Source organism: Monodon monoceros, unplaced genomic scaffold, assembly GCF_005190385.1.
Source record: "Monodon monoceros isolate NGI ecotype Baffin Bay Population unplaced genomic scaffold, NGI_Narwhal_1 Super_Scaffold_3, whole genome shotgun sequence".
In the NCBI taxonomy this organism is placed as follows: domain Eukaryota; kingdom Metazoa; phylum Chordata; class Mammalia; order Artiodactyla; family Monodontidae; genus Monodon; species Monodon monoceros.
The window spans coordinates 56,903,605-56,930,731 of NW_021703780.1; the positions used below are offsets into that span (position 1 = coordinate 56,903,605).

General features: G+C 41.3%; 1 protein-coding gene across 3 annotated transcripts in view; it reads left to right on the forward strand.

Moving 5' to 3' along the window:
• Positions 1-1,336: 1,336 nt before the first annotated feature.
• Positions 1,337-27,127, forward strand: part of ANO10 (anoctamin 10) — a 229,383-nt gene continuing 203,592 nt past the window's right edge. For all 3 annotated transcript variants that reach the window (XM_029242432.1, XM_029242433.1, XM_029242434.1), the window contains exons 1-4: positions 1,337-1,447; positions 10,290-10,442; positions 17,242-17,439; positions 18,583-18,717. In XM_029242432.1, coding sequence (XP_029098265.1) covers positions 10,304-10,442; positions 17,242-17,439; positions 18,583-18,717 — 472 coding nt within the window. In that variant the 5' untranslated portion in view covers positions 1,337-1,447; positions 10,290-10,303. The remainder of the gene's footprint in view (positions 1,448-10,289; positions 10,443-17,241; positions 17,440-18,582; positions 18,718-27,127) is intronic.

Sequence of the window (27,127 nt, forward strand, 5' to 3'; positions counted from 1 at the left end):
AGACCATCTGTGTGAAACGCATTTTTAACATTTCCATTCAATCTTTTTTCCAATTCTTACAGTCATATAAATATTAGAAGATGACATTATATGGAGGGATGGCCATAAATTCAAGGAATGAGAAGTTAGGAAGAGTGCAATTAAAAAACAAAAATGTACTGAGTAATCAATGTCTAAACCTGTTGAAGCGCATAAACAATTTGTCCAGATTTTCAGAAGAGAAAGAACTTCTGGCCACACCCATGATGGCCACAGGGGAACTGGCCAATAACGTTATGAGCTGCTATGACAGGCATCTAGAAAGATCAACAAAGGGCCCCTCGCAAGTAATTAGGCTTCTGTGCCTTGCCCCTGGTCTCCCTGTCTCCTGTCTTGAGTCTGGAAGACACAGAGAAGGGGCAGAGGATGGAAAAGCAGACACGGCTTTTCTGGCGTTGTAGGACCTCGAGGCCTCTGTCTAGACTGAACTGCGTGTACGGAAGGATAAAGGGTTCATACATTGTTTTCTTTCATTCCTTTGAGTTATTGCATGCCTACTGTGACTCTAACGCTGTTCTAGGCACTGGGGATGTATCAGTGGATAAAACAGACAAAAATCCCTGCCCTTGTGAAGCTTACATTCTAGGGAAAGACTGACAATAAATATAATAATATAAAACGTTAGAAGGTGATGAGTGCTGTGGAAAAAGAAATATGCTAAGGTAAGATAGTGGGGTAGGGAGGAGAGCAGGTATTAAATAGGATGGTCAGAAAGGGCCTCAGTGAGAAGGTGAGATTCGGTTCCCGCTTCCCGTGAGGGAAGGGAGGAAATAAATCATCTCCTTAATTAACGAAGAGCTTGCAAGGCACTGGGAACACATTCCCAGGGCACAGATCCCGAGGTGGGCGGGGGGATAATATATTGGAATTGGGTTTTTCACTGCCTGAAAGTGAATTACAACTAAAATGAGACTTGTTCTTATATTTGAAAGTGACAAGGAAGTTGGACTCTGGACCTTAAGAGACGGAAAAGAGGAAAATGTGAACGGACATATTTCTTTGCAGGTCGCCCCTCCATACTCTCGGAGTGACAGCCCAGCCCCGCGAGGCTCCGCCTCTCCACCGTGGTGCCGCCCCCACGCGGAGTGACAGCCCATAAGGCACGCCTCTTCCTTAGCAGTCTCAGCTCTCACTCCCGGCGACAGCCAGTCTAGGCCAGTCTAGTGTTTCTCTGGAGCAGCCCGGTCTCTGCCGGGAGTGACTCACCCCTAAGCCCCGCCTCCCCCACCTCGGCCCCGCCCCCGCCTGCGTGCGGTCGCGTCTCGGCCCCGCCCTGCACGCCCGGCGCTAGGTGGTACCCGCCCGGCAGGCCGCGGCTCGCCTCCCGCGGCGAGAGTCGGTTGCCCGGTCTGGGGGACTAGCAGGCTCTCGGGCCCGCCCCTGAAGACGTGGAGTGCTGTGGCGGCCGGTGAGTGGGGGAGGGGACCTCGGACCCCCTCGCTCTCGGCGGCGCAGAGCCTGGGTCAGTGCAGGTGGTTGAGTCCGGGCTGTCGGGCAGCGGCGCGACGCTTCCAGTGACTCCTCCCGGCCGCCGCCCTTCCTTTCCGGGGTACCTCCCGGGGTTGGCAATCCCGGGAATGGGAAAGTAGGACCGGGAGGGACGCCGAGGTTGGGTGACGTTCGAGTGGGAGTGGCAGTCGCAGGTGGAAGCTGCAGAGGGCCGAGGTTGGTCTGAGGGTGGGGGGTTGATAGAAGAAAGTGGTGAAGCTGAAATCTGGTGGCTGGTGGAGTCAGGATGCGAGGGCTTGGGGGGCTCCAGAGCAACGGGGAATGAGATGAGTGGGGGTGGAGGAGTCGACGAAGCCTAGTGAAGGGCGTTTGAGGGAAGGACCAGCTCACGGGGGCCCATGATTCAGGCTTCCCCGACTGTCCGGAGAGCCTGGAGCTTCGGGTATCTCGGCACGGGCGTGACGCTAGTGAGCTTGCGGGGTTGTGCTCTCACATCGGGGTGATCGGGTTTCCAGGCTTTCGACTGGGACACACGGTACAGCTTAAGTATTAGATGAAAGTCAGGGGCAATGCCTGGGACACCTGAGAAACGTGGCTGGAAGGGGTGCTTCTCCTATGGAATGCTTCTAATTTCCCTGGAGCCTTGGCGGCGCCAGCGTTGGTGCGGCGCTGTCTTCTGTGAAACCCTATTCCGGCATCCCAGACGGTGTATGGAGGTCCTGCACAAAGTTCAGAGTTGAGGTTTTTATTCAGACTCAAAAGCAGTCGTATCACGTTCCCTTAAATCCTGCGGAGTTTTAATTTTAAAAATATCTAATCCTGTGGGGTTAAAAAAAAAATTTAAATCTTTCTTATCTGGCTACTTTGAATTTTAAAGTCACACCGAGCTAGAGAACTAGATGTTTTCTAAGAGCCCATTCTGTGAGTATGATAAACAGTTTTAAATTAGCTGTGGAAAGTAGATCGTATCTGTTCTGACCAGTTATTGCTGAAAGAATTGTAGAATTGCAGATGAAGAATGAAACTGAAAAGATTTAAACTAATGGAAAGGGATAGAAAAGTCCTGGTAAATTGGAGACTGTGTGTGCTTAAAAAAACAAAAAACAAACTCAGTGAAACTTTTTTTCCCTGTAAGAGAACTTGGAAGATAGAGAAAAGTATAAGAATGAAAATGAAAACTCCATGTAATTTCACCAACCCTAACATTTTTGTGCAATTCTTCTTAATTCTTTTTGTATTTTTTTGTGTATCTAAATGTGCATATTACATAGTTGGGGTCATATTGTTGTATTACTTTGTATTTTGCTTTTTTTCCCTTTGTATTTTTAGCATTTTCCTGGATCATTAAAAATTCTCCCTAAACATCTTTTTAAATGGTGGTATGTTCATCACGTGAATTCATTCTTTTATCACATATTAGCATTTCAGCTGTGTGCCAGGTCCTGTGCTTGGGGAGGAGATTCATTGTTGCTCTAGGTTTTCAGACATTATTCCAGCTCAAATAAGCAAAATCTTGGCAGTGTCTGGGGTACCAAGTGTAGAAAGAGAGCGTGAGTGCAGCATCTAATCAGGCCTGGACCTGGGCTGCTGTGGCGAGGCTGTCTTCATTGTGTCGTGTCTCATCTCTCCTACACCTTTCTGTGGAGGCCTTGAGGCCACGAGAGGTTCCTAGGTATGTTCCTCAGGGAATGGGCCTCACCAGCTCCCCTACATTGTGGGTGTCACTGAGAAACTCTTTAGTGAGGGTGCATGTGTGCAGTGCTGATGTTTCATTCTCAAATCTGCCCTCGTCTTAGGTGACTCTGAGAGACAGCTGCCCTAGGTCTCAAGGACGACTGTCCCACAATTGCTCTCATAATTAACTGCCTCTAAGTTGTCTTACACCTTAGAGGGGGCCTCCGGAGGGGTCCTGTCCCTTCTAGCACTTGCCATTAAAATTGCAAGTTTTCTTCTAGGAGATCCCGCTCATCTTCCTCCTTGATCAGTGTGGCCCTTCATTTTGCTCTCACTGATGTGTTCCTATTCTGCCTTACGACTGAGAGTAATTTTGTCATTTTGGATTGTGTTTCTCCTTGAGTCTGAAATAAGGTGATTCCTAAACACAGCCTTATGCACTTACTTATTAGTCTTTGAATTTATGATAATTCCATTGATGTTTTTTCTTTACCCAAACTCAGGAAGAGAATAAAGGGTCCCTTATTCTTTTTTTGAACCGTGATAAAATATGTGAACAACCCCCCCCCATGCTTGAACTCCCAGTGAGTTTCTTTTCATATGTGCATTTCAACCACCAAGGTCAGGATTTAACCCTTACTATAGGCAGGTGATTCCAATAGCTAATGTAAGAGCCACAGGGATCCAGTTCCTTTGTAGGTCTCCTTTAGCCCTGGGTGCAGTTCAATGCGTGATTAAGAAGACCCGGAGTTTGAGATGGCTATCTACTGGTCCTGTGCCCAGAGCATATGGAACCTAGCTGCTCTGTGCTTTACAGTTATTGCTGGCTGCTGGCCTGGCTGACAGTCTGGATAAAAGGGGGAAATTGGCTGTGGAAGCAGAAATCATTCTACCCTCTAGTGCCCAGGAAGTCTGTGTGTTGAATCATTGCTTGTTTTCAGATCAGCCCCAACAGGAACCGTGAGGCCCTCTGCTGTGTCCACGCTTAAAGTCCTCATGTCCCCCCAGGTGGTATTTTGGTCCCATGTACTAGTCTAGTGTGCATGGTAATGGTGGAGCCATCCTCTGTTAAGACCCTCCAGTAAAAGTGGATTGCAGAACTCAGGTTAGCCCATGCTGCCATGAGGCTTCTTATTTTCACCACCTTACACTTGGTATTCACACCGTCGGGCTAGCCAACGTGAAGAGGTGGGATTGGAGCAGGCCTGGATCGCGCTGGTCGGTGAACTGCAAGAGTGATGTTGCGTGCAGAACACAGAGGGGGCAGGAATCCCCCAAGGAGAGGGCGTCCCCAGAGGTGTTACTGTATAGTGATGGAAATTCCCTGAGCAGAGGACACAAGAAGGAGGGCACAGGGTTTCAGGGACGGGAACACGCGCAGTGTAAGAGAGGTTCCTGCCACTTAGGTCACCCAGCCTGTAAGTACCCTGTGGCCCAGTGGATGGCACAAATGTGAAGCAGCTGAAAACAAGCAGTGTTGAAACTTCCAAGAGCATCTTATATACTGGAGCCTTGAAGGGGTTGAGGCTTACCAGGCTCCACTGAACTGCTCAGTGCTGGCGCTTGGGTTAGTCTGTGAGACTCTTAACAAGTGAAAGCCCACAGCTCCACAGCTGTGGCGAGGCCAGCGTTACTTTTGATGGTGAGACTTTAAATTGGCTAAGTTCAAAAAAACGGGGAAAAAAGGTCTTTTGCATACGGTATGGTGTCATTCAAAGAGCATTGGATTTCAGTCTTATCTTTGTCACACTGGTTGTGTGACTTTGGGTTTTATTAACATGAAATAGTGTGGTCTTGGGACTAATTGACCCCTAAGGCTCCTTCTGCTCTAAAATTCTCTCCTAGTCCGACTTCTGCGCTGCTTTTGCCAGTCTCATGGATAGGACGTGCCTAGGTCCCAAGTCCTTTCATTCTATATGCCGTTAACTTTTACCCCAAACCAAACAATCTTTGAAGCTAGGCGACTTCTTGTATACAAAGTTAGTATGTTTTTAATCTGAGGAATAACGCAAAATATTATCTTGTATTAGGTAATTTTAAAAGTATCATTTGGTCTCTACTACAGTGTATATTTTACACTTATGTTGAAAATGTGAGCCTTCTATTTCACGAACATAGAAGCCATTTTTTTCTAATCATAAGAAATACCTGCTCACTAAAATTCAAATCAAAAAGAAAAATGTAAAGAAGAAAATAAAACTCATCGTAAATCCTACTACCTAGAAATGGGGATGGAGAAATATATCTGACTAATCACTGATGGAATTTTTATTAGACACACATACCTACACCGTGACTAACACAAGTGTGTGTAATACACTCATATCACATGTGATGAATACATATGTATACACAAATGTGGTTAAGGTTGTGAACTCTGGCATCAGGCTGCCTGGTTTTGAAGCCCAGCTTCCCCGCTTGAGACTGCATGATGTGGACAGGCTACTTTTTACTTCTTTCACCTCAGTTTTCTCATCTGTAAGATGGAAACGTTAAAGTTCCTTCTTCATGGGGTTGCTGTGAGAAGTGACTGAGTTAATTCACATAAAAATGTGTAGCCCATGCTTTGATGCAGTAAATCCTCAGCAAATGTTAGCTAGTGTTGTCATTTTGATATTACTGTGGATGATATATATTCATAAATGGGGTCATACTTTGCATTTTTACCTTATAATGTATTATGAAACATTCTCCATGTTAATTTAGTTGGATCTGTATCCTAGTATTAATGGTTCTGTTGTATAGTTATACTTTATTTAGCCAGTATCCTGTTGTTTGACTTTATAAGAAAGAGAGGAAAGACAGAAAAAAAGAAAGCTGTAATGAACATTTATGTACATTTTTGGTTTTATTATATGTTTGGTATAAGTTCCTAGAACTAGCATTGTTCTGTTGAATGGTATGAGTATTTAATATTGTTTTTCAGACTGCTATTCTGCTTTCTGGGAAGGTGGTATCAAATCACAACATCTGGCAACAATATGTGAAAATGCCCAGCTTTCTACTCCCATGCCAGACCTGGGTTCTGTCCATCTTTCAACAAATCTGAAAAGGGAAAAATAACTCATTGTTACTTTGCGTTTCTTTCTTAGTAACTTTAAACATCTTTTCAAGTGTATATTTCTTCTTTGTGACTTGTGATTTTAGTTTTTTGTATTTTTTCTTATTGATTTATAAGAACTCTTCGTATATCAGAGATTGTGACATTTTTGTCTGTAATATATTGGAAGTCTTGGTAAGGTCGTGCTTTGAGTCATGAAAGGCATACAGTATCTCAAATAAGAATAAATCAATGAGCAAGTATTTACTGTGAGCTTCTAGATAATGCTCATATACATGTTGAGAACCGAAACCTGCCTTACTTTCTCAGAAAGATTGTTTCATGACCTGGTAATTGTGAATAATTCTCACTCACATTAGGCAATGCATAAAGGCTAAAAAACTTTGACCTTTGATTTGATGCCTGTGATGCCCTGCTGAGCCCTGTATTGTCCCCTTAACCTCACCATTCCTTCCATCTTTGATATTTGCTAACTCACAGCCATTCTTCCCATGTCCCAGGTTAGAAACCTTGGAATCATCTGGGTATCTTTTCCAAATTGCAGCCTGTCCCATTCTCAGCCTCCCTTCTCAGGCTGCCCCAAGCCCTCGGGTTACTGCAGTTGTACTGCTATACTTAGCCCTGTGTTAGAATGATTTGATGCACACCTGTTTCTCAAAACTAAGATGTAGACCTTATTTACTTTTGTATCTTCAGACTCTGTCGCGGCCTGGCTCATAATAAGCACGTGATTAATGTTTGTTGTATTTGATATTTCCATGTAAAAGATGATGATGGTAAGCCTTTGTAGCCTACTGGTAGATTAACATTTTTCCCCAACGTTTTTTTAAAAATTAATTTATTAAATTAATTTATTTTTGGCTGCTTTGGGTCTTTGCTGCTGCACGCAGGCTTTCTCTAGTTGCGGCTAGCGGGGGCTACTCTTCGTTGCGTTGTGCAGGCTTCTCATTGCGGTGGCTTCTCTTGTCGCGGAGCACGGGCTTTACGTATGCGGGCTTCAGTAGTTGTAGTGTGCAGGCTCAGTAGTTGTGGCACACGGGCTCAGTTTCTCCACGGCGTGTGAGATCGTCCCAGACCAGGGCTCAAACCCGTGTCCCCTGCATTGGCAGGCGGATCCTTAACCACTGCACCACCAGGGAAGCCTCCCCTCAACTCTTTGTTATGAAAAATTTCAGAAGTTCAGGGGAGTTGAAAGAATACCATGAAGAACACCCCCTAAACTTACCTGTTGAGATTTCTGTCACTCTGACACATAGCCAATCCTCTGCTCAGAAACCCCCAGCGACTCCTTACTGGCTGTCAGGTTAGATGTAAACGGCAGCATACTTTCTCAAATGGTGGTAGCTTACAAACACGTTACCACTCTGCTCTGGTCGGGCCTTTACTCTCAAGCTTCACTGATAACTTTTGCACATGAAGTGTTCTGAGTTCCCATAGCTTTAATGGCTATCTGTTACCATTCTTTCCTTCTTTGTAATTCCTGATTATATCCTTAGCTATTTGGAGGTGAGAACTCAGTCCTATCTTTTTTTTAACATCTTTATTGGAGTATAATTGCTTTACAATGTTGTTAGTTTCTGCTGCATAACAAAGTGAATCAGCCGTATACATACATATATCCCCATATCCCCTCCCTCTTGCACCTCCCTCGCACCCTCCCCATCCCACCCCTCTAGGCAGTCACAAAGCGCTGAGCTGATCTCCCTGTGCCATGCAGCTGCTTCCCACTAGCTATCTATTTTACGTTTGGTAGTGTATATATGTCCATGCCACTCTCTCACTCCGTCCCAGCTTCCCCTCCCCCCTCCCCGTGTCCTCAAGTCCATTCACTAAGTCTGCATCTTTATTCCTGCCCTACCCCTAGGTTCATCAGAACCTTTTTTTTTTTTAGATTCCATATATATGTGTTAGCGTACGGTATTTGTTTTTCTCTTTCTGACTTACTTCACTCTGTATGACAGACTCTAGGTCCATCCACGTCACTACAAATAACTCAATTTCTTTTTTTATGGCTGAGTAATATTCCATTGTATATATGTGTCACATCTTCTTTATCCATTCGTCTGTCGATGGACACTTAGGTAGCTTCCATGTCCTGACTATTGTACATAGTGCTGCAATGAACATTGTGGTACATGACTCTTTTTTTTTTAAATTCTTTATTGTAGTATAATTGCTTTACAATGGTGTGTTAGTTTCTGCTTTATAACAAAGTGAATCAGTTATACATATACATATGTTTCCATATCTCTTCCCTCTTACGTCTCCCTCCCTCCCACCCTCCCTATCCCACCCCTCTAGGTGGTCACAAAGCACCGAGCTGATCTCCCTGTGCTATGCGGCTGCTTCCCACTAGCTATCTATTTTACGTTTGGTAGTGTATATATGTCCATGCCACGTGACTCTTTTTGGTTTATGGTTTTCTCAGGTGTATGCCCGGTAGTGGGATTGCTGGGTCATATGGTAGTTCTATTTTTAGTTTTTTAAGGAACCTCCGTACTGTTCTCCATAGTGGTTGTATCAATTTACATTCCCACCAACAGTGCAAGAGGGTTCCCTTTTCTCCACAGCCTCTCCAGCATTTATTGTTTGTAGATTTTTTGATGATGGCCATTTTGACCAGTGTGAGGTGATACCCCATTGTAGTTGGTCCTGTTTTGACCTGGCTCCCCTCGTAGATCCTAGCCTGGGGAGTTTGATTGGGCTGATACCTTGAAATAGCATTCCTGATGTATTTGTAGTATTATTTGAATCCAGCATTGATTTATAACACCAGTATTGCCCCAAACAAAACTTATACTCTGTTAGAGAAAAACAAACCTTATCAGTCCAGGCCAAACAAGCTGGATCTGTTTGATCAGCTTGCTGAAAGATTGTGAATTCCCCCAGAGAAAGGAAAGATGTTCTGTGTTGTTGGTCATTCCTTTTGTGATTGTTCCCAAGAATCGCTTTGCGCTTCGACTTTGGAGTCATTAAAACTTACATTAAGCACAAAGTTAGAGTAAATGAGTCTAAAGTCTGAAAATTGCCCCTGTTGAGAATCATGGAGTTAGAGAGGTCCACATGAGAAACATTTTCGAGGGAGGCCATCAGGCCTTAGTGACAGATGCCATTTGTGGGTTTCCAGGTTGACTCCATTATCTTCCCAGCTTGGTGACAGAGATAAAGATGACATCCCTGAGAAAGTTAGGGACACTGGGAAGGGAAGCTGATGCTGGGGATATCAACTCCATACAAAAACATGAAATTGGGCTGTGTCAATTCCCTGCCCGTAATGAATTGGTGATTCCCATTGTTTGTTGGACAAGGCCCAGTTAATTTGTAATAATCAGGGGCCTTCATTAGATACCAGCTCCCATCCTCCCTTCCTCTAACACATAGTTAATGCTCCAGCTATACCTACTCACTTGTATTTCTCTGAGTTTCTTGGCTTTTTTTTTTTTTTTTTTTTTTGCGGTACCCGGGCCTCTCACTGTTGTGGCCTCTCCCGTTGCGGAGCACAGGCTCCGGACACGCAGACTCAGCGGCCATGGCTCACGGGCCCAGCCGCTCCGCGGCATGTGGGATCTTTCCAGACCGGGGCACGAAGCCGTGTCCCCTACATCGGCAGGCGGACTCTCAACCACTGCGCCACCTGGGAAGCCCCATCTTGGCTATTTTTCATCATCGTTTTATAGGGGAACACTATTTCCTCTGCCTAGAATGCCATCCATTGTCGATCTGGCAAACTCCTATTCATTCTTCTAAATCCTGTTCAGGTCACACCCTTTGTAAATACTTCCTTAGCCCTCTTGTTTTTACACTGTTATCCTTCACTTACCTGAATGTACCCCCTGCCTTATTCTGAGCTGCTTGCGGATACGAGTGGTGTTTCCCTCATTTTTGTATAGGGCCTGGCTCGCACAGGTGCTGTGAGCCATTGGGGGAGCCTGTCATGTAACCCATCTGGCTCGTGAGAAATTTTCTTCCATCCAGGAAGCCAGAATTAGGTTTAATTAAGAGAAAATACAAATACAGTCTATATTTATTTTTCCCATTATAACCCATCTTTGCTTTTTATTTTCAGCAAGTTTGTCAAAGATGAAAGTGACCTTGTCAGCTCTGGATACTCATGAGAGCTCTTTCACGCCTCTGGTTGTCATAGAACTTGCTCAGGATGTCAAGGAAGAAACCAAAGAATGGCTGAAGAACAGAATTATCAGTAGAAAGAAAGATGGAGGTGAGTAAAATAAATATCACTCAGATTTAGTCATGCCAGTGAGTAAAACTGTATTTTCAAATGTGTTTCACAGTTTTTTAATTGATATATTTTTAAAATTAATGTTCATTTCCTTGCTCTTTATTATTTATCTAGGACTTGAAAGGAGGTCTTAAATCAACATTAGATTGTAAGTCTCTCTTAGACCGTAAGCAACGTGAGTGATTTTGTTCACAGCTATAAACTCTGTGCCTATGTACAGTGCCTGGTGCATAGTAGGTGCTTAATAAATATTTGTCAAATGAATGAATATCTTTGAGTATTCTTTCTGTGTTGGTTATGGTGCTAAGGGAGAGAGAAACACACTTCTGCCTGCAAGGATGTTACTGTCAGGGTAAAGAGACTGAACGCTAGTTCCAGGAAATTGAAGGAACAGGAAAAAAGGCTAAGGAAAAAGCTGTTACAAAATACTGCATGATACTTAAAAAAAAAAAAAAATCATTATGTATACTTGCTGTGAAAGTAAAGGGGGTTTTCCCTGGTGGTCCAGTGGTTGAGAATCCGCCTTCCAATGCAGGGGACGCGGGTTCGATCTCTGGCCGGGGAACTAAAATCCCACGTGCTGCAGGGCAGCTAAGCCTGCGCGCCACAACTACTGAGCCCACATGCCACAACAAGTGAGCCCACATGCTGCAACTAGAGAGCCCACATACTCTGGAGGCCATGCGCCACAACTACAGAGCCCACGTGTTCTGGAGCCTGTGCGCTACAACTTGAGAGCCCACGCGCTCTGGAGCCTGTGTGCCACAACTAGAGAGCCTGTGTGCTGCAACTACCAAGCCTGCATACCACAACTAGAGAGAAGCCGGCACGCTGCAACAAAAGATCCCATGTGCTGCAACTAAGACCCAACACAGCCAAAAATAAATAAATACTTTTTTTAAAAAAAGAGAGAAAATGATAATTACCAATAGGAAGAATGAGGTATGTAACATTGCTACAGTTTCTACAGATATTAAAAGGAAAATAAGGATGTATAATTAAAAAAAAAGTAAAGGGAAGGGCGAGGTGACACTTGGTGATGCTTTTTGGGGTGGTAAGGGATGACTTTATAGAAGAAGCCGAAGGTTAGCCCTCTCCTGTAGGGCACAAAAAGGGGGCTAGATCTGGGTAAGAGGGTGGAGGGAGTTTTACATGAGCAGACACTTCATAAAACTACACAAAACAACCCCTAAAACTTCACTAAGTCTAGAAACACTGGACAAAATGTAAATAAGACTCTTTTAAAAAACGATTTGACTGTAAATGGAAATGCCTTCTTAAAAATAAAACTTTGAGTCAAAGTGGAATTTTTAATTTTTTTCAAACAATTGAACCAAAAAAAAAAAACCTTTAAAAAGAAGAATACTTGATTGCTGAAATCTGAGGTGTTTCACTGGACTGGAGTCTCTTCTTTAAAATCCCTGTGGTGGGACTTCCCTGGTGGCGCAGTGGTTAAGAATTTACCTGCCAATGCAGGGGACACGGGTTCAAGCCCTGGTCCGGGAAGATACCACATGCCTTGGAGCAACTAAGCCTGTGTGCCACAACTACTAAGCCTGCACTCTAGAGCCCTCAAGCCACAACTACTGAGCCGGCGCACCTAGAGCCCATGCTCCGCAACAAGAGAAGCCGTCACAATGAGAAGCCCACGCACCACAACGAAGAGTAGCCCTAACTCGCTGCAACTAGAGAAAGCCCACACGCAGCAACAAAGACCCAACGCAGCCAAAAATAAATAAATAAATAAATAAATAAATAAATTTAAAAAATAAATAAAAAATAAAATCCCTGTGGTGTAAGAACATTTATAGTGTCTTAGAGTGAGAGAGGCCAGTGTATTCCCAGTCGTCTTCTCTGCTCTTTGTGTGGCTTTAGCAAGGACACATGAGGATGGGGAGGGGATGGCATCTTCCTACAATGCTGGGGCAGTCATAAAAAAACATCCCAAAAAAGTATTCAGGACCTTTCAGGTAAAGGTATTGGATTTAACACTCATGTTTACTTTTATTCTCTTACAAACTCCTATTAAAATGACAATAAAAGGATCTTTTAAAAAAAGACCTAAGTCCACATTGACAAGAAAGGAGAAGATATAACAGCAGCACCATTCTAGAAGCTAGTAAACAGGTGATGAGTAGTGAGTAACTTCTCAGAGTTGAGAAATCCAGAGCTCGAGCTGGCAGGGGAGAAAACTGAGATGCAGTTTGGTTTACACTGCAAAATATTCCTAAAGACTCAGGAATTAGAGACATTAGGGGCCTATAGAGGTAGAAATAAAAATGGTACCAAGAAAAAAAAAAAGAATTGGCTGAGATCTGTTTAAGAAATAGTCTGATCCCTAGGTCCCTTCTGTATTCTACCACCCCAGCAGAAGTCTCTGTTATTCTCTGGAGAGGGTCAGATGCATGGATTTTGGCATGGGGGCTTTATGTACAGTTGGTAACAGATTCTGTACATAAAGCACATACACATTCTGTACGTAAAGATAATTAATTGAATCTTGTTACCCCCGTCCTCCATCCCACCAGTCTCATACCTAATTAAGTTTCCACAATGTAATCATCTCGGAAGGAGATTTGAATAATCTTTCCTTGAGGAATCTGAGCAACTCAAGACAAAGGTGCAGAAATCAAGAGTTGCCCATGGAAAGTAACCTGGCCAGACTACCTTGCATTAAAGGCCATTTTTTAAAATAAATTTATTTATTTTATTTTTTTACTTTTGGCTGCGTTGGGTCTTCATTGCTGAGTGTGTGGGCTTTCTCTAGTTGCGGAGAGCGGGGGCCACCCCTCGTTGAGGTACACACGGGCTTCAGTAGATGTGCCCGTTTGCTCTAGAGTGCAGGCGCACGGGCTTAGTTGCTCCGCGGCATGCGGGATCCTCCCGGACCAGGGATCGAACCCATGTGCCCTGCATTGGCAGGCGGATTCCCAACCACTGCGCCACCAGGGAAGCCCCAGAGGCCATCTTTGATGAGTTCCATCTAAACCTTCAGAACTTCTGTTCTACTTCTTAGAACTGCTTTCTTAAACATGAGCTTATAACAAAAGATCACCAAACATCTGAGGAAAATCCCTAACGTGAAAGAGCTAAAAAAGATAAAAGAAAACCATGTAGGAGAAAACCAAAAGAGAATTAAAAACTCAGTTCTCAGCGTTATGAGAAGACAAACCACCTACACATCAAGAGTAGGATATTATAATCATTTAGGAAAAAAAGCAGCTCATAAAATGAAAGTATGAGAGCAAAATTTAAAAACTCAGTAAAAGGGTGAGAAGACAATTTTGACAGAACCTCCCAGAAAGTAGAGCAAAAAGGTAAAGAATTGGAAAATCTAAGAGAAAAAAAATAGGGAAATTAGAGGACTAGTCCAGGAGGTATACCTCTGAATAAAAGTTCTAAAAAGGGAAGAGAGAAAAAGGAGAGGAAGAAATCATCAAAGAGAAACTCAGGGCTGATGTGTGCTTTTTCAGACTGAAAGGGCCCATGCAATGCCCAGCACTGTGGCTGAAAATGGCATATCACTGGCAGGTTTCAGAACCCTGAGGACAGGGAAGATACTACAAACTTCCAGAAAAAATAAAGTAGGTTAGAAACACTGGAAGCTAGAAGGCAGTGGTATAATATCTTCATTTCTGAAGGAAAATGATTTCAGTCCAGAATTCTGAACCCACCCAGCTGTCAACAAGGTGTGAGGGTGGAATGAAGAGAGATTTCTCTAAGAAGATAATGTTAACAGCCTATCTCTCTTGGCAGTGTATTGAGGGAAGACTTAAATAATTGGCAGAGCTTGGGGGATTGAATTAGCAGTAAGTGCATAATAAACCAAGCATATGGTAAGATACCAATTTTGGGGAAAACGGTAAGCTGTAGGGAAGGAAAATCATAGCATGTTGTAAGGCTCAACTATAACGTATGTAGTCATAATAAGGAAAATACTGTTGATGGGATGAGAAGGATGATATGACGATATTGTGAGAATGGGGTGATGGAAAGGGTGGGTGGAAATGGTGAAGGTGGGTTGGAAAGAGAGCTAAATCCTCATTTGCCAAGGTTTAAACAAAAATAAATAGCTCTGTAAGCATGTTGTTTGGTGACGTGAAAAGAAATCACAAAGGAATCACCTGAACAAGTTGAAAGTCATTGCCTTGGTGGGCGGGGTGCCGGTGGGGGGGATGGGGACTATTTTTCAGAACAAGATGTTGACAAATGTTTCTCTGTGAAGGTTATATCCTTTTATACTCCCCTAGTGATGTCTCAGAGTGCCTTTCCCCCTCACTCCGTGTCAGTTTGCATCGTCCAAGCAAGAGACGCCAAACGGGATTATTTTATTTTATTAAAAATTTAAAAAATTTTTTTATTTATTTTTGGCTGTGTTGGGTCTTTGTTGCTGTGAGCGGGCTTTCTCTAGTTGCGGCGAGTGGGGGCTACTCTTGGTTGCAGTGTGCGGGCTTCTCATTGCTGTGGCTTCTCTTGTTGTGGAGCATGGCCTCCAGGCGCACGGGCTTCAGTAGTTGTGGCTCGCGGGCTCTAGAGCACAGGCTCAGTAGTTGTGGTGCACGGGCTTAGTTGATCCGCGGCACAAGGGATCTTCCTGGACCAGGGATCGAACCCATGTTCCCTGCATTGGCAGGCAGATTCTTATCCACTGCACCACCAGGGAAGCCCACCAAATGGGATTTAATGCACAGGAGGTTTGTTGAGGGGAACATCTGTAGAAAGATAAAGGGAGAAGCAGCAGGCTTAGACATTGAGAGCCTTCAGACTTTCGTGTAGGTCTAACACTTCAGAAAGGAGAGAGGGAAGAAGGAGGCTAGGATAGGAAGAGCCTCCGACTACAGCATGGTTCTGAGAACGTATGAGCCAGGCCCAACATTGCCCTTTAAAGGAAACGCATGTTGAGCAGAAATGGCCTCATTCCAGTGTCCCCTGCGTGTTCAACCTGTGGCTGGGAGCAGCTAGGGGAGCATGGTTTAGGTGTGAGGGTGCTGTGGCCAAAGGGGGCAGCAGGAGGCTGCAGTCAACTCTGCTTCTCACAGCAGATTCTTTTGATGGGAGATCTGGGTGGAGCAGGGCACTTCCATGGCTACCATACTCACCAACCTAGTTTTTAACCCTACTTTTGATTTTTGCAGTGTGAGAAGTGAAAAGTAGCATATTGGTGTTGGGGTTTTTTTTTGTTTTTTAATTAAACAGAGCACCCAAATGGATTTATTCAGCTGACTTTTGTTTTATAGCATCATTTTCTGAAGAGGTGACTCATGGACAGTGACACTTGAAGAAATTCTGTTACGGGAACAAAGGAGAGATTTCTTAGGTCAAAAAGACTGCACATAATGCCCTTCTCTTGGAGACTTAAAATGCAAATAAACATAAAATACGTTTTGAGTAATTTCACAGTAAAGAAATCTGTTCAACTTTGTTTAACCCAATTTTTTGATGGTATTTAATCACAGATCCCCTTTTCCCATGCAGCATCTAGTACGGGTCATCGAATATGCTTTGGGCAACACTATTGAGGTAGCATTTAAGAAGAGTGGAACTTTAGAAGGGAAAATAGAAAACATACATAAAAATCAATGTGATAACTTACAGATAGGTTTGCAGTTCATATATAAAATACAACCAAAGTCCAAAGCACTAGCCCTTAATAGCAGCCAGATTAGCAGGACTCACTTTCAGAGAACATGGAGTTAAAATTCTTAACCGTGTGCATTTCCAAAATGCTGCTTCTCAAGAACACTAGGCTAATGCCCTATCCATGGAAGAGAAGAATCATACAAGTTTTTTTCTCTCTCCTTAAACACACACATTGCATTTATCTTAATATGAATGACATTAAGGATTTTATATTTAAGAGACATTTGTGTTTTCTTTAAATTGAATATATCTTTTATGTATATATCTTTTATTGTATTTTATTTATATCTTTTATTGATTTTTTATTAAAGTCTTTAGTACCTCTGTTGTAAATTACCTAAATAATAGTGCCATAGTACGTTAATCTGTTAATCCTTTGGGTAAGTGAAATATAAATTCTGCTATTATCCTGTTACCATCTGATTAGTAGTTTATAATTCCTGTCAATCCTCTAGAGAGGATAAATAGTAAAGAAATAAATGTACCTTAAAAAGTTTGATGTAGGTAGAAATTAAAAATAAGGAAAAAAATTCCTTTTTCTCCATAATATTTTAAGTGAAATAATTCCATATACAGTATCAAATCACAATATCTACTCTTAACATTTTGTGAATCTGTTTAAGAAAAATACCTTTAAACGTAATTGCATGTACTTATGGGAAAAATCATTGAAAAATTATTTTGCTCTTTATTATTTAGTATTTAACGTTCACAAAATCTGTTGTAGTCCGATGTAATTGTGTTACATTTGCAGCATTTTTATTGGGATATTTTATTTCAAATTAATTTTCTTAAATTTTGGTATTTTATTTTTATATTAAACTATATCCTTTTGCTCCATATTTTTACTGAGAGCTAATAAATATTCGATTCCTGTCTCATATTCTAATTTGAGTAGCTGGCAAGCCACTTATTATTCCATTTTCCAATTTTGGCATTTATTTCAAAAAGCTATAAAGAACTGCCATCCCCAGCTTACTTACATTTCTTATTTATTTGGAAGATAGATTTAAATTGTTAATATAATTTATTTGCCTTCTACCAAACTAGGAACATAATATTTATTTAGAAGGCTTTCATTTTTGAAACTTTTATGTTTATCTCTGTCTAAGATTGTGCTTATCTTTTGTTTCTGAAGGTGCTCAGCTGTTGTTTAGACCGTTGTTAAATAAATATGAGAAAGAAACACTAGAAAATCAGAACTTATATCTTGTCGGTGCCTCCAGGATTAGATTGTTACTGGGGGCAGAAGCAGTGGGATTGGTGAAAGAGTGCAGTGATGATACCATGAGAGCCTTCATGTATGGAACCCGACACAACTTCAAAGGTTTTGATGGTGAGTTCCAAGATTGCTTCTACCAGAATCAATTTATCAAAAAGAAGTTTTTGATGAATAGATCAGGGGTCAGCAAACTTTTTCAGTAAAGGGCCTGATAATAAATATTTTAGGCTGTGTGTACGATATGATCTGTCGCAATTATTCAGCACTGCCATTGCAGAGCAAAAGCAGCCTTCAGCCATAAGAAGTGAATGGGTAAGGCTGTGTTCCAGTAGAATTTTATTTATCAAAGCACATGGGGTCAGATTTGGGGTTGCAGATTTACTTTGTAACCCCTAGAATAGATGAACATAAACTAGGATGACACATGTAACTTATATTATTCTACTTCTTAGAATGGTGAATGTTCACTGGATTGATACAAATAAGAAACAGAGTAGTATTCCAGTGTCCTATAATCCCCTATTCTGATTCTGTTCTGGCTTCAAAGGGGGTTCCAGAATAGAATGGTTTCTGGAAAGAACTGAGAAAGCCAGGGTGGCTATGTTATCAGAGTGGGAGTTTGCTTTCAGAACCAAACTGGTCCCTTTCAGGGCTTTCAGAGTTAGAAGATGTGATTTCGACTTCTTCAGACTCACTCACTCTGGATTTTTATATATTAGTAAATAAATGATCAAGGTGAAATTCACCTCATTTGAGAGGATTCACCTGTCAAGAAACAACACTATTTTCTTATCAGACTTTCTTCTCCCTCATTTATGGGAGGGATGTTCAGCTGCAGAAGGGAATGGCCTGGGCTTGAGAGTTTGAAGGAGGAGAATTTGCCATGTAGGCAAACTTCAGTTGCATCCCTAGTTAAAAATACTGTTAGAATTAAAGAATGTATTGCCTTCAGCTCATTGGTATTAAATGAGATCAAGCAAGTGTCTGCCATTTGGATGTTTGTACCATATTATAGAATGATTAGTATAATAATTAAAGAATTATATATTATATGAAGGCATTACAGAATATTTTTATTCTTATAAAATATCTAAGGAGCTTTATGTTCTATTTAATTTGTTAGTTTTATACTTCGCTTACTCATGTTTATTATTCATTGTCTATATCATTATTTCATAATCCCATGTTATTTGAATATTATTAATTTTATTTTGGCTATTACTGAGAAAATAACTGTAAATCTTTGTTTTATTTTAGATGATAATGATGATTTCCTCACCATGGCAGAACGTCAATTCATTATCAAACATGAACTTGAAAGTCTTAGAGCCAGAGATGAAAAAATGATCCCTGGTTACCCCCAGGCAAAGTTGTACCCAGGAAAATCATTATGTAAGTCAACTGGCTTCATGAATATACATTCTAATGCAATTATTTTTGCTTAGTAGACATAAATAACAAATTACAGAGGCTTTTTTCCCCTCTTACTGAAGAGATTACGCAACTTTACAGTAACTTATTTTTCATAGTTGTATCTTTTGCCTTTAGATCTTAATTGTATTGCATCTTTAGATCAATTTATTTGTTCTTTATGGTTCTCTGCTTCTTATTTACAAGGTCTCACAGCATTCAGTAAGCTTAAAATTCAGCGTGAACATATTTGCATATTACTCAGTTAAAATTAGCAAAGCTTACCTTATACCCAAACCTTGTAGTATAATGAAAATCTGTGGAGGAATAAAAAACAGAGACACGGTCTTTTCCTGAAGCTCTCTTCCCATCTCCTCTCATCCTACTGGGTATGAACATGTACAAACATAGAAAGGCTTAAGAAGATTCGCAGTGTGACATAATAGCTGAATGCAAATTAGCAGTTTGTAACTTTCTGATTTTGTGTAATTCCATTTGAACGAAAATACTAGTTTGCAGACTGAAAGTATTTACTACAATGTGTAATTCCAAATTTGCCTCAAACCCGGATAATGGCAAGGCCCAGAGCATTTTTGCTGCCTAAAATATTCTTTAAACATAGAGGTTTCTGTGTCCCCTAGTCTGGTTTCCTTCCAATAGTCAGTGTCATTCAGGAGGACGGATGCCCAAGAGTCAGTCCATATTCAAATTTTCTCCCTTGTCACCAAATATATTTTAGATCTGGTTTGTTGAAACTAAGATCCAGTCATACATCACCCATTTTGTTTGGTTATTATATCTCTTAAGTCTCTCTTTTTTTCTGTTGTGATGAAATACATATAACATATGTTATATATGATTTTTAAAAATAAATTTATTTATTTATTTTTGGCTGCGTTGGGTCTTCGTTGCCGCACACAGGCTTTCTCTAGTTGTGGTGAGCGGGGGCTACTCTTCATTGCGGTGGCTTCTCTTGTTGCGGAACACGGGCTCTAGGCATGTGGGCTTCAGTAGTTGTGGCTCATGGGCTCTAGAGTGCAGGCTCAGTAGTTGTGGTGTGCAGGCTTAGTTGCTCCGTGGCATGTGGGATCTTCCCAGACCAAGGCTCAAACCCGTGTCCCCTGCATTGGCAGGCAGATTCTTAACTACTGTGCCACCAGGCAAGTCCCTATATATGATTTTTAAGTGTACAGTTCACTGGTATTAAATACATTCATAAAGTTTTACAACCATCATCACCATCCATCTCCATAGCTCTTTCCATCTTGTAAAACTGAAACTCTGTACCCATTAAACAATCTCTGTCCCTTCTCGCCTAAGTTTTGAAATCAGGAAGTTTTGTGTTTCTTTTTCGAGATTGTTTTGGCTATTTGAGGTTCTATGAAATTCCATATGAATTTTAGGATGGGTTTTTCTATTTTTGCAAAAGACGTCATTGGGATTTTAATAGAGATTGCATTGAATCTGTAGATTGCTTTGGATAGTATTGACATCTTAACAAGATTAAGTCCCGTGAATGTGGGATGTGCTTCAATTACTTTATGTTTTCTTTAGTTTCTTTTAGCATTGTTTTATAGTTTTTATTGTACAAGTCTTTTACCTCCATAGTTAATTCCTAAGTGTTTTATTCTTTATGATGCTATTAGAAATGGAATTTTTTTCATAATTACCTTTCCAGATAGTTCATTGTTAGTGTATAGAGATGCAACTGATTTTTCTGTGTTGACTTTGTATCCTGCTACTTTGCTAACTTCATTTATTAGCTTTGACAGTATTTCTGTGGAAATTTTAGCATTTTCTACATATAAGATGATATCATCTGTGAACAGGGATAATTTTACTTCTTCCTTTCCAGTTTGGATGCTTTTTGTTTCTTTTTCTTGCCTAATTGCTCAGGCTAGAACTTCCAATAATATGTTGAATAGAAGAGATGACAGTGGGCGTCTCTGTCTTATTTCTGATCTTAGAGAAAAAGCTTTCATTCTTCCACCATTCAATATGATGTTTGCTGTGGGCTTTTCATAGATGGATTTTATTATGTTGAGGTAGTTTCACTCTATACCTCATTTATTGAGTGTTTTTTTAATCATGAAAGAGTGCTGGATTTTGTTAGATGCTTTTTCTGCCTCAATCGAAATGATCTTGTGGGTTTTTCCCCCCCTTCATTCTGTTAATGTAGTATATTACACAGATTGTTTTTAGTATGTTGAACCATCCTTGCATTCTAGAAATAAATTGCACTTGTCATGGTGTATAATTCTTTTAACATGCTGCTGAATTGAGCTTGCTAGCATTGAGTATTTTTCCATCAGTGTTCATGAGGGATATTGGTCTGTAGTTTTCCCTTCTTGTAGTGCTTTTGTCTGACTTTGTATCAGGGTAATGCTGGCCTGTGAGTGAGTGAGTTAATAGTGTTCCTTCCTCTTAAATTTTTGGGGAAAGTTTGAGAAGAATTGGTATTAGTTTTCCTTTAAATATTGGTAAAATTCACCAGCGAGGGTATCAGGTTCAGGGTTTCTCTTTGTCAGGAGATTTTTAGTTACTGATTTAATCTCCTTAATACTTATAGGTCTGTTCTAGTCACATTTTCTCTCCCTTCCTGTTTTAGTCTTCGTAGGTTTTGTGTTTCTAGGAATTTGTCCATTTCATCTAGGCTATCCAGTTTGTTGGTATACAAGTGTTCATAGTACATGCTTACAACCCTTTTTATTTCTTTAGAATCAGTAGTAATGTCCCCATTTTCATTTCTGATCATAGTAAGTTATGTCTTCTGTCTTTTTTTCCTCAGTTCATCTAGTTAAAGATTTGTCAATTTTTTTTTTTTGACTGTGTTGGGTCTTTGTTGCTGTGCATGGGCTTTCTCTAGTTGCGGCGAGCGTGGGCTACTCCCCGCTGTGGTGCACGGGCCTATCATTGTCACGGCCTCTCCTGCTGCAGAGCTTGGGCTCCAGGCACATGGGCTTTAGCAGTTGTGGTGCACGGGCTCAGCAGCTGTGGCTCGCGGGCTCCAGAGCGCAGGCTCAGTAGTTGTGGCACACGGACCCAGCTACTCCACAGCATGTGGGACCTTCCCGGGCCAGGGATTGAACCCGTGTCCCCTGCATTGGCAGGTGGATTCTTAACCACTGTGCCACCAAGGAAGCCCCCAGATTTGTCAATTTTGTTGATCTTTTCAAAGAACCAACTTTAGTTTTCTTTAATTTTCTCTATTATCTTTCTATTCTCTGTTTTGTTTATAGCTGCTCCAATCTTTTTTATTTTCTTCCTTCTGCTAGCTTTGGGTTTAGATTGTTCTTCTTTTTCTAGTTCCTTAATAGTAAAGTTAGGTTGTTATTTGAGGTCTTTCTCGTTTTTAAATATAAGCATGTATAGCTATCAATTCCCCCCTTAACCTTGCTTTCTCTGTGTCCCATAAGTTTTGGTATGCTGTGTTTTGTTTTCATTCATTTCTAAGTATTTTCTAATTTCCCCTGTGGTTTCTTCCTTGACTCACTGGTTGTTTAAGAATGTGTTGTTTAATTTCCACACATTTGTGAATTCCCCAGTTTTCCTTCTGTTATTGATTTCTAACTTCATCCCGTTGTGGTCAGAGGATACTTTTTATGATTTATGTCTTTTTAAACCTGTGAGGCTTAATTTATGACCTAACATATGGTCTGTCTTGGAAAATGTCCCACATACACTCGGGAACTAAGAGTGTGTTGGTTCTTTACTGCCTGACTTATATGTAAACTGCATTTTGTAGTCTCCCCTGTCTCTGAGTTATACTGTAGACATGTATCATGGATGCTTTTGCTTGCTTTCCTTGTTGACCTGTATGGCTTTTAGGAGGTGTCTGGAAATCTGAGTGCAGGTACTCATCATTCCTGTTTGTCTGCATTTCCAGTTATCTGCATATGTCTTGATATTAATTATTCTGTAGCAGGTTGTTTTTGGACATATGTTCTTTCAATTTGTGGATTAAAGATTACCATGATTTCAGAAACATTTTCTTCAGTTACCTTTGAAGATTTCTTTGGCTGTATTTTCTCTCTTCTTGTCTTTAGGTATGCCAATTATATTTATGTGAATCTTACATATTCTCTGAAATATTTTAAAGTTTTTATGTAATTTTCTTAGTCTTCTTCACCATTTTCTGGCTTTATTTGTTCAGTTTTTCCTTTTTCAGTAGCTTTTATTGACTTTGTATCTATAGTAGTTTTATTTTTCTCTTACTTCGCTTTTCTAAGCTCCCACCTTCAGCTCTGGTAGGTCTTCCTCTAGTTTTAATTTCAGAGATGTGACTTGCTTTAATTTATTTAACTCCTTGAAGAATTCCATAATTTTTCATTGCTTTATGCTTTAAATTTTTGCTATGTTTCTTCTCTGCCTTTTTTTTTTAATGGTCTTCCTTTTTTCCCTTGTATTCTTGCATAGTTCTATGCCAGTTTCTTTGTGGTGTTTACTTATTTTTTAATGAGTCCCTATTTTTTTCAGACCAGCTACTTTGGGAGGAATTGTGTGTGTTGGGGAGAGGGGATGTTGGGGGCCTCCATTCGGGAACTGTGGTGGTCAGGAGGTTGGATTTTGCCCGGCAGTGTGCTCTCCTTGAGTCGTCTTAGAGCCTCCATGGAGCCCTGTTTCTTATCAGGAGTTTTTGCTGGGTTTGGCCTTTAGGTCTGTCTTTGGCCAACAAAGACCCACAGCTCCTGAGCTGCTCACCTCCATCCCTGGGTTCCAGCGGGCAGCTCTTTTCCCAAGACGGCAGACCCACGCTTTCCTTCCTCCAGCCTCGTGTCTCTTGTCTGGCTGTGGTGCCCGGCAGGGAGCAGACACACGTCAGGGGTCTGCCAGGTGTCCCCTTTGCCTTCATTCTGGGCAAGGGGACAGTGGTTTCCTACCCCTCAGTGTCCAGGAGAACCCTGCCCTCTGCCTGCTGGCCCTGGTTTGCAGGGGCATGGGTGCTCTTAGCTTACCCCGGGCTGACTTTTAAGGCCACTTTTCAAAGTTTGTGATTTCAGTTTATAGTTTGTTTTGTTTTCTTTTGTTCTACTTTCATCAAAGGTAGGGTTTCCTTTTATGTTTCTTGTTTACTTTGTTGTTTTGAATTTGGCGTCATGAACAAGAACAGGGTAGGGGTGTCTTTCTGCCACCATTTGTTACCAGGAGTTACACATTCTGTTTTTAGGCCATTGTTTGGTGCCATTCCAAAATTTCAAGTCTTTTTTTAATCTTAGTGGGAGGGCATGTTTTCAGACACAGCTGTGCCCTGTATCAGTTAAAAGGCTAAGCCAACTGAGGTACTGTCCTAGTTGTTAATGTGAGCATCTCGTTTCTTCTTGTTCATCATGTTAATCAGACCATCACGTGGAAATCACTGCTTCCACCTGTTAAAGAGTGAGTGTACGCTTTCATCAGATGGGACTCAGGAGCAGCAGTTTCCCAAGTGCTCCCAGTTGCTTCAAAGACATTTTCACTGAGCTAAAACCTTGCCGAAAATATGTAAATGGATTTCTCTTGGGTGTGTAGGTAGCCAGTCTGGCGTCCTGAAGCCGTAATAGAAATAACTTTCTTGTGGGCAGGATGAGGCTTTTGTAATCAAGGATCCCTCCTCCCTCCCTTCCTTCTTCTCTTTCTTTTTTGCAGTAAGTATGAAAACAATAAAATCATCTCCGTCGGGATCGTTTGAAATTTTGAATGCCATCCGAGATAAGAATCAAATTAAAGTTGTAGAAGTCTGGATTTTGAAATTCTGCATTATTCTCTTCCTCTGTGTCTTTGAAAGTGTGATCATAATATTTGGTTGAAGAAGGAATGGTATACGCATAAAGTGTGAACTATTTTCAGAGTGCAAATTTTCGAATGAATGAAACTTAGAGTAATTTAAAATCCTAGATTTTCATGAAGTTAATCCATAGAAATGGAGCTGGCCAGGGCTTTCATGAGAGACACTCTCCTTTATCTTAGGTTTAAGTTAATTTTACACACAATGATTATAATTTTATTTGTCATAATGTTGTGTTTTGATGGAAAGCTTTCATTAAGTAGAGAGCAGCTTGCGTGGTTGTAAACACGAGCTAGGAGCAGTTGACGGTGCTGTGAGCTCTGCATTTCAGGGCTCCCTTCTTCCATCAAACAGCAAACACGTGGAGAACTAGGAATTGGTTATACGTGTGTCTTAGTCATCAGCGGTCATCTTGAGGGGCATCTCCTTTCCAGTTTTCTGTGTGAGCTATGATCTCTTCATAACCTCAGACTGCCTTTGCCTGTTGATTCCTAATAGTTAATAGTCACGCAGATAACCTAACGAAAGATTTTCTTTAAAAAGAGGAGTTGAGGGAGCGGAGAATTTCTTATGTATTAAATTTATCCTAAGGGATATTATTTAGCTTAGGTAAAAGCTCTGTCTCACAGTGTCTATCAGATGATTCTGATGTTTTGATTGATGGGATATGGCAATCTCATGGTAGGTCTTTAATATTATATTGTTACTCTTTTAGAACATTACAGTAACTACTTCTGAATATCTTCTATATACAAATGGTTAGATTTTTAGAGTAATCAGATATAATCTGTCTTCTAAAATTATTTATTGACCATATGAGAATAATAGAGTGGATGTCAAGTAAATATCATGTAGCAGGCTTGTGTATAAGACAGTGAAACCATCGATGTATGTGTGTGTGTGTATGTGTCTAGTGCCGGGTACAGCACCATATATCTATATATCTATATCTGTGTATCTCCACACACGCTGTGTTTTGCCACGTACATACTTGCAGTTTTTATGTTAAGCAGGGATGAAAACAATGCAGGAATATGAAAATGTATTTTGAAAACACAGGTATCCCTGAGAAGCAGTTTTTTCCTCTTTAAGACAAGATTGGTCTGTTCACAGCTGAGAGCTAGATGCAGGCGGGCCCTGGGGCGGGGTGCTGGGCACAGCAGCGGCTGCAGGGGCAGAGGGACTCTGTCTTCACTGTGTGGCCTCCACTCCCAGTCGGAGCTGATCACCCCTCCGCTGGATTGGAGGCAGCATGACCCGCCCCTCCCTGCTGCACAGAAACGCCGGAAGGAGTTGTGGGAGGGATTTGTGCTTCTACTATTTTTTTTTTTTTGTGGTACGCGGGCCTCTCACTGTTGTGGCGTCTCGTTGCGGAGCACAGGCTCCGGATGCGCAGGCTTAGCGGCCATGGCTCACAGGCCTAGCCGCTCCGCGGCATGTGGGATCTTCCCGGACTGGGGCACGAACCCGTGTCCCCTGCATCGGCAGGCGGACTCTCAACCACTGCGCCACCAGGGAAGCCCTGTGCTTTTACTTTTACGTCATGTTAAACAGACTGTGTTAGTATTGTTATTGCATTATTTAATTTAGAGGGTCCTACTCACAGCCAGGCTACTCTCCCTTAAATTAGATTTTGGTTAGTTTTGCTAAGTATTAAATGGCTGTAATAGTTATAACCCTAGTTCTTGACAGCAGATCATTCAGCATTCTTAAAGGAAGGAATCTTGGTTTGAATTGTTCCTTTCTTTAAATAGGCCTGCACAGCATCATATTTTCCTTTGAAGGTAAGGCTCAGTTTAATTACATGCTTCACTGACATGAGAAAGTCAAGGGATTGGAAAAAAAAAACAACAAAAACCTCTATTTTTAGAAGCTGAAACCAGAACCATGCTTTTGGCATTGATGGTGAAGAGAAGCCCAGTAATTTAGGACTTGTGTGTTATATTCTTTCTGAGTCCCTCAGTTTGCAGCCTTATTTTTAGAGGTATACAGGTGGCTTTTTATGCTTGTCTGGAAAGTTTTCTATAGCAGAATGGAGTGATTTCTTTAAAAAGAGCTTAGAAATAGTAAAATAATAACTTAGATGTTATCAGTCAGTTCAAAGTTCAGAAACTTGATACAGTAGTTGAAAAGGATAATAATAGAAGAAAGAATAAGGTACAGCTCTGGATCCCTAAATAAGAGCTAAGAATCAGAACCGGTGTGGGTGATTGACTTTCACTCATGTTTGCTGCAAAAAAACCCACTGAAACACTTTAGAATAAGTCACGTACCACAATGTTCATTGCAGCACTATTTACAATAGCCAGGACACGGAAGCAACCTAAGTGTCCATTGACAGATGAATGGATAAAGAAGATGTGGCACATATGTACAATGGAATATTACTCAGCCATAAAAAGAAACGAAATTAAGTTATTTGTAGTGAGGTGGATGGACCTAGAGTCTGTCATACAGAGTGAAGTAAGTCAGAAAGAGAAAAACAAATACTGTATGCTAACACATATATATGGAATCTAAAAAAAAAATGGTTCTGATGAACCTAGGGGCAGGACAGGAATAAAGACACAGACACACACAATGGACTTGAGGACACAGGGAGGGGGAAGGGTAAGCTGGGATGAAGTG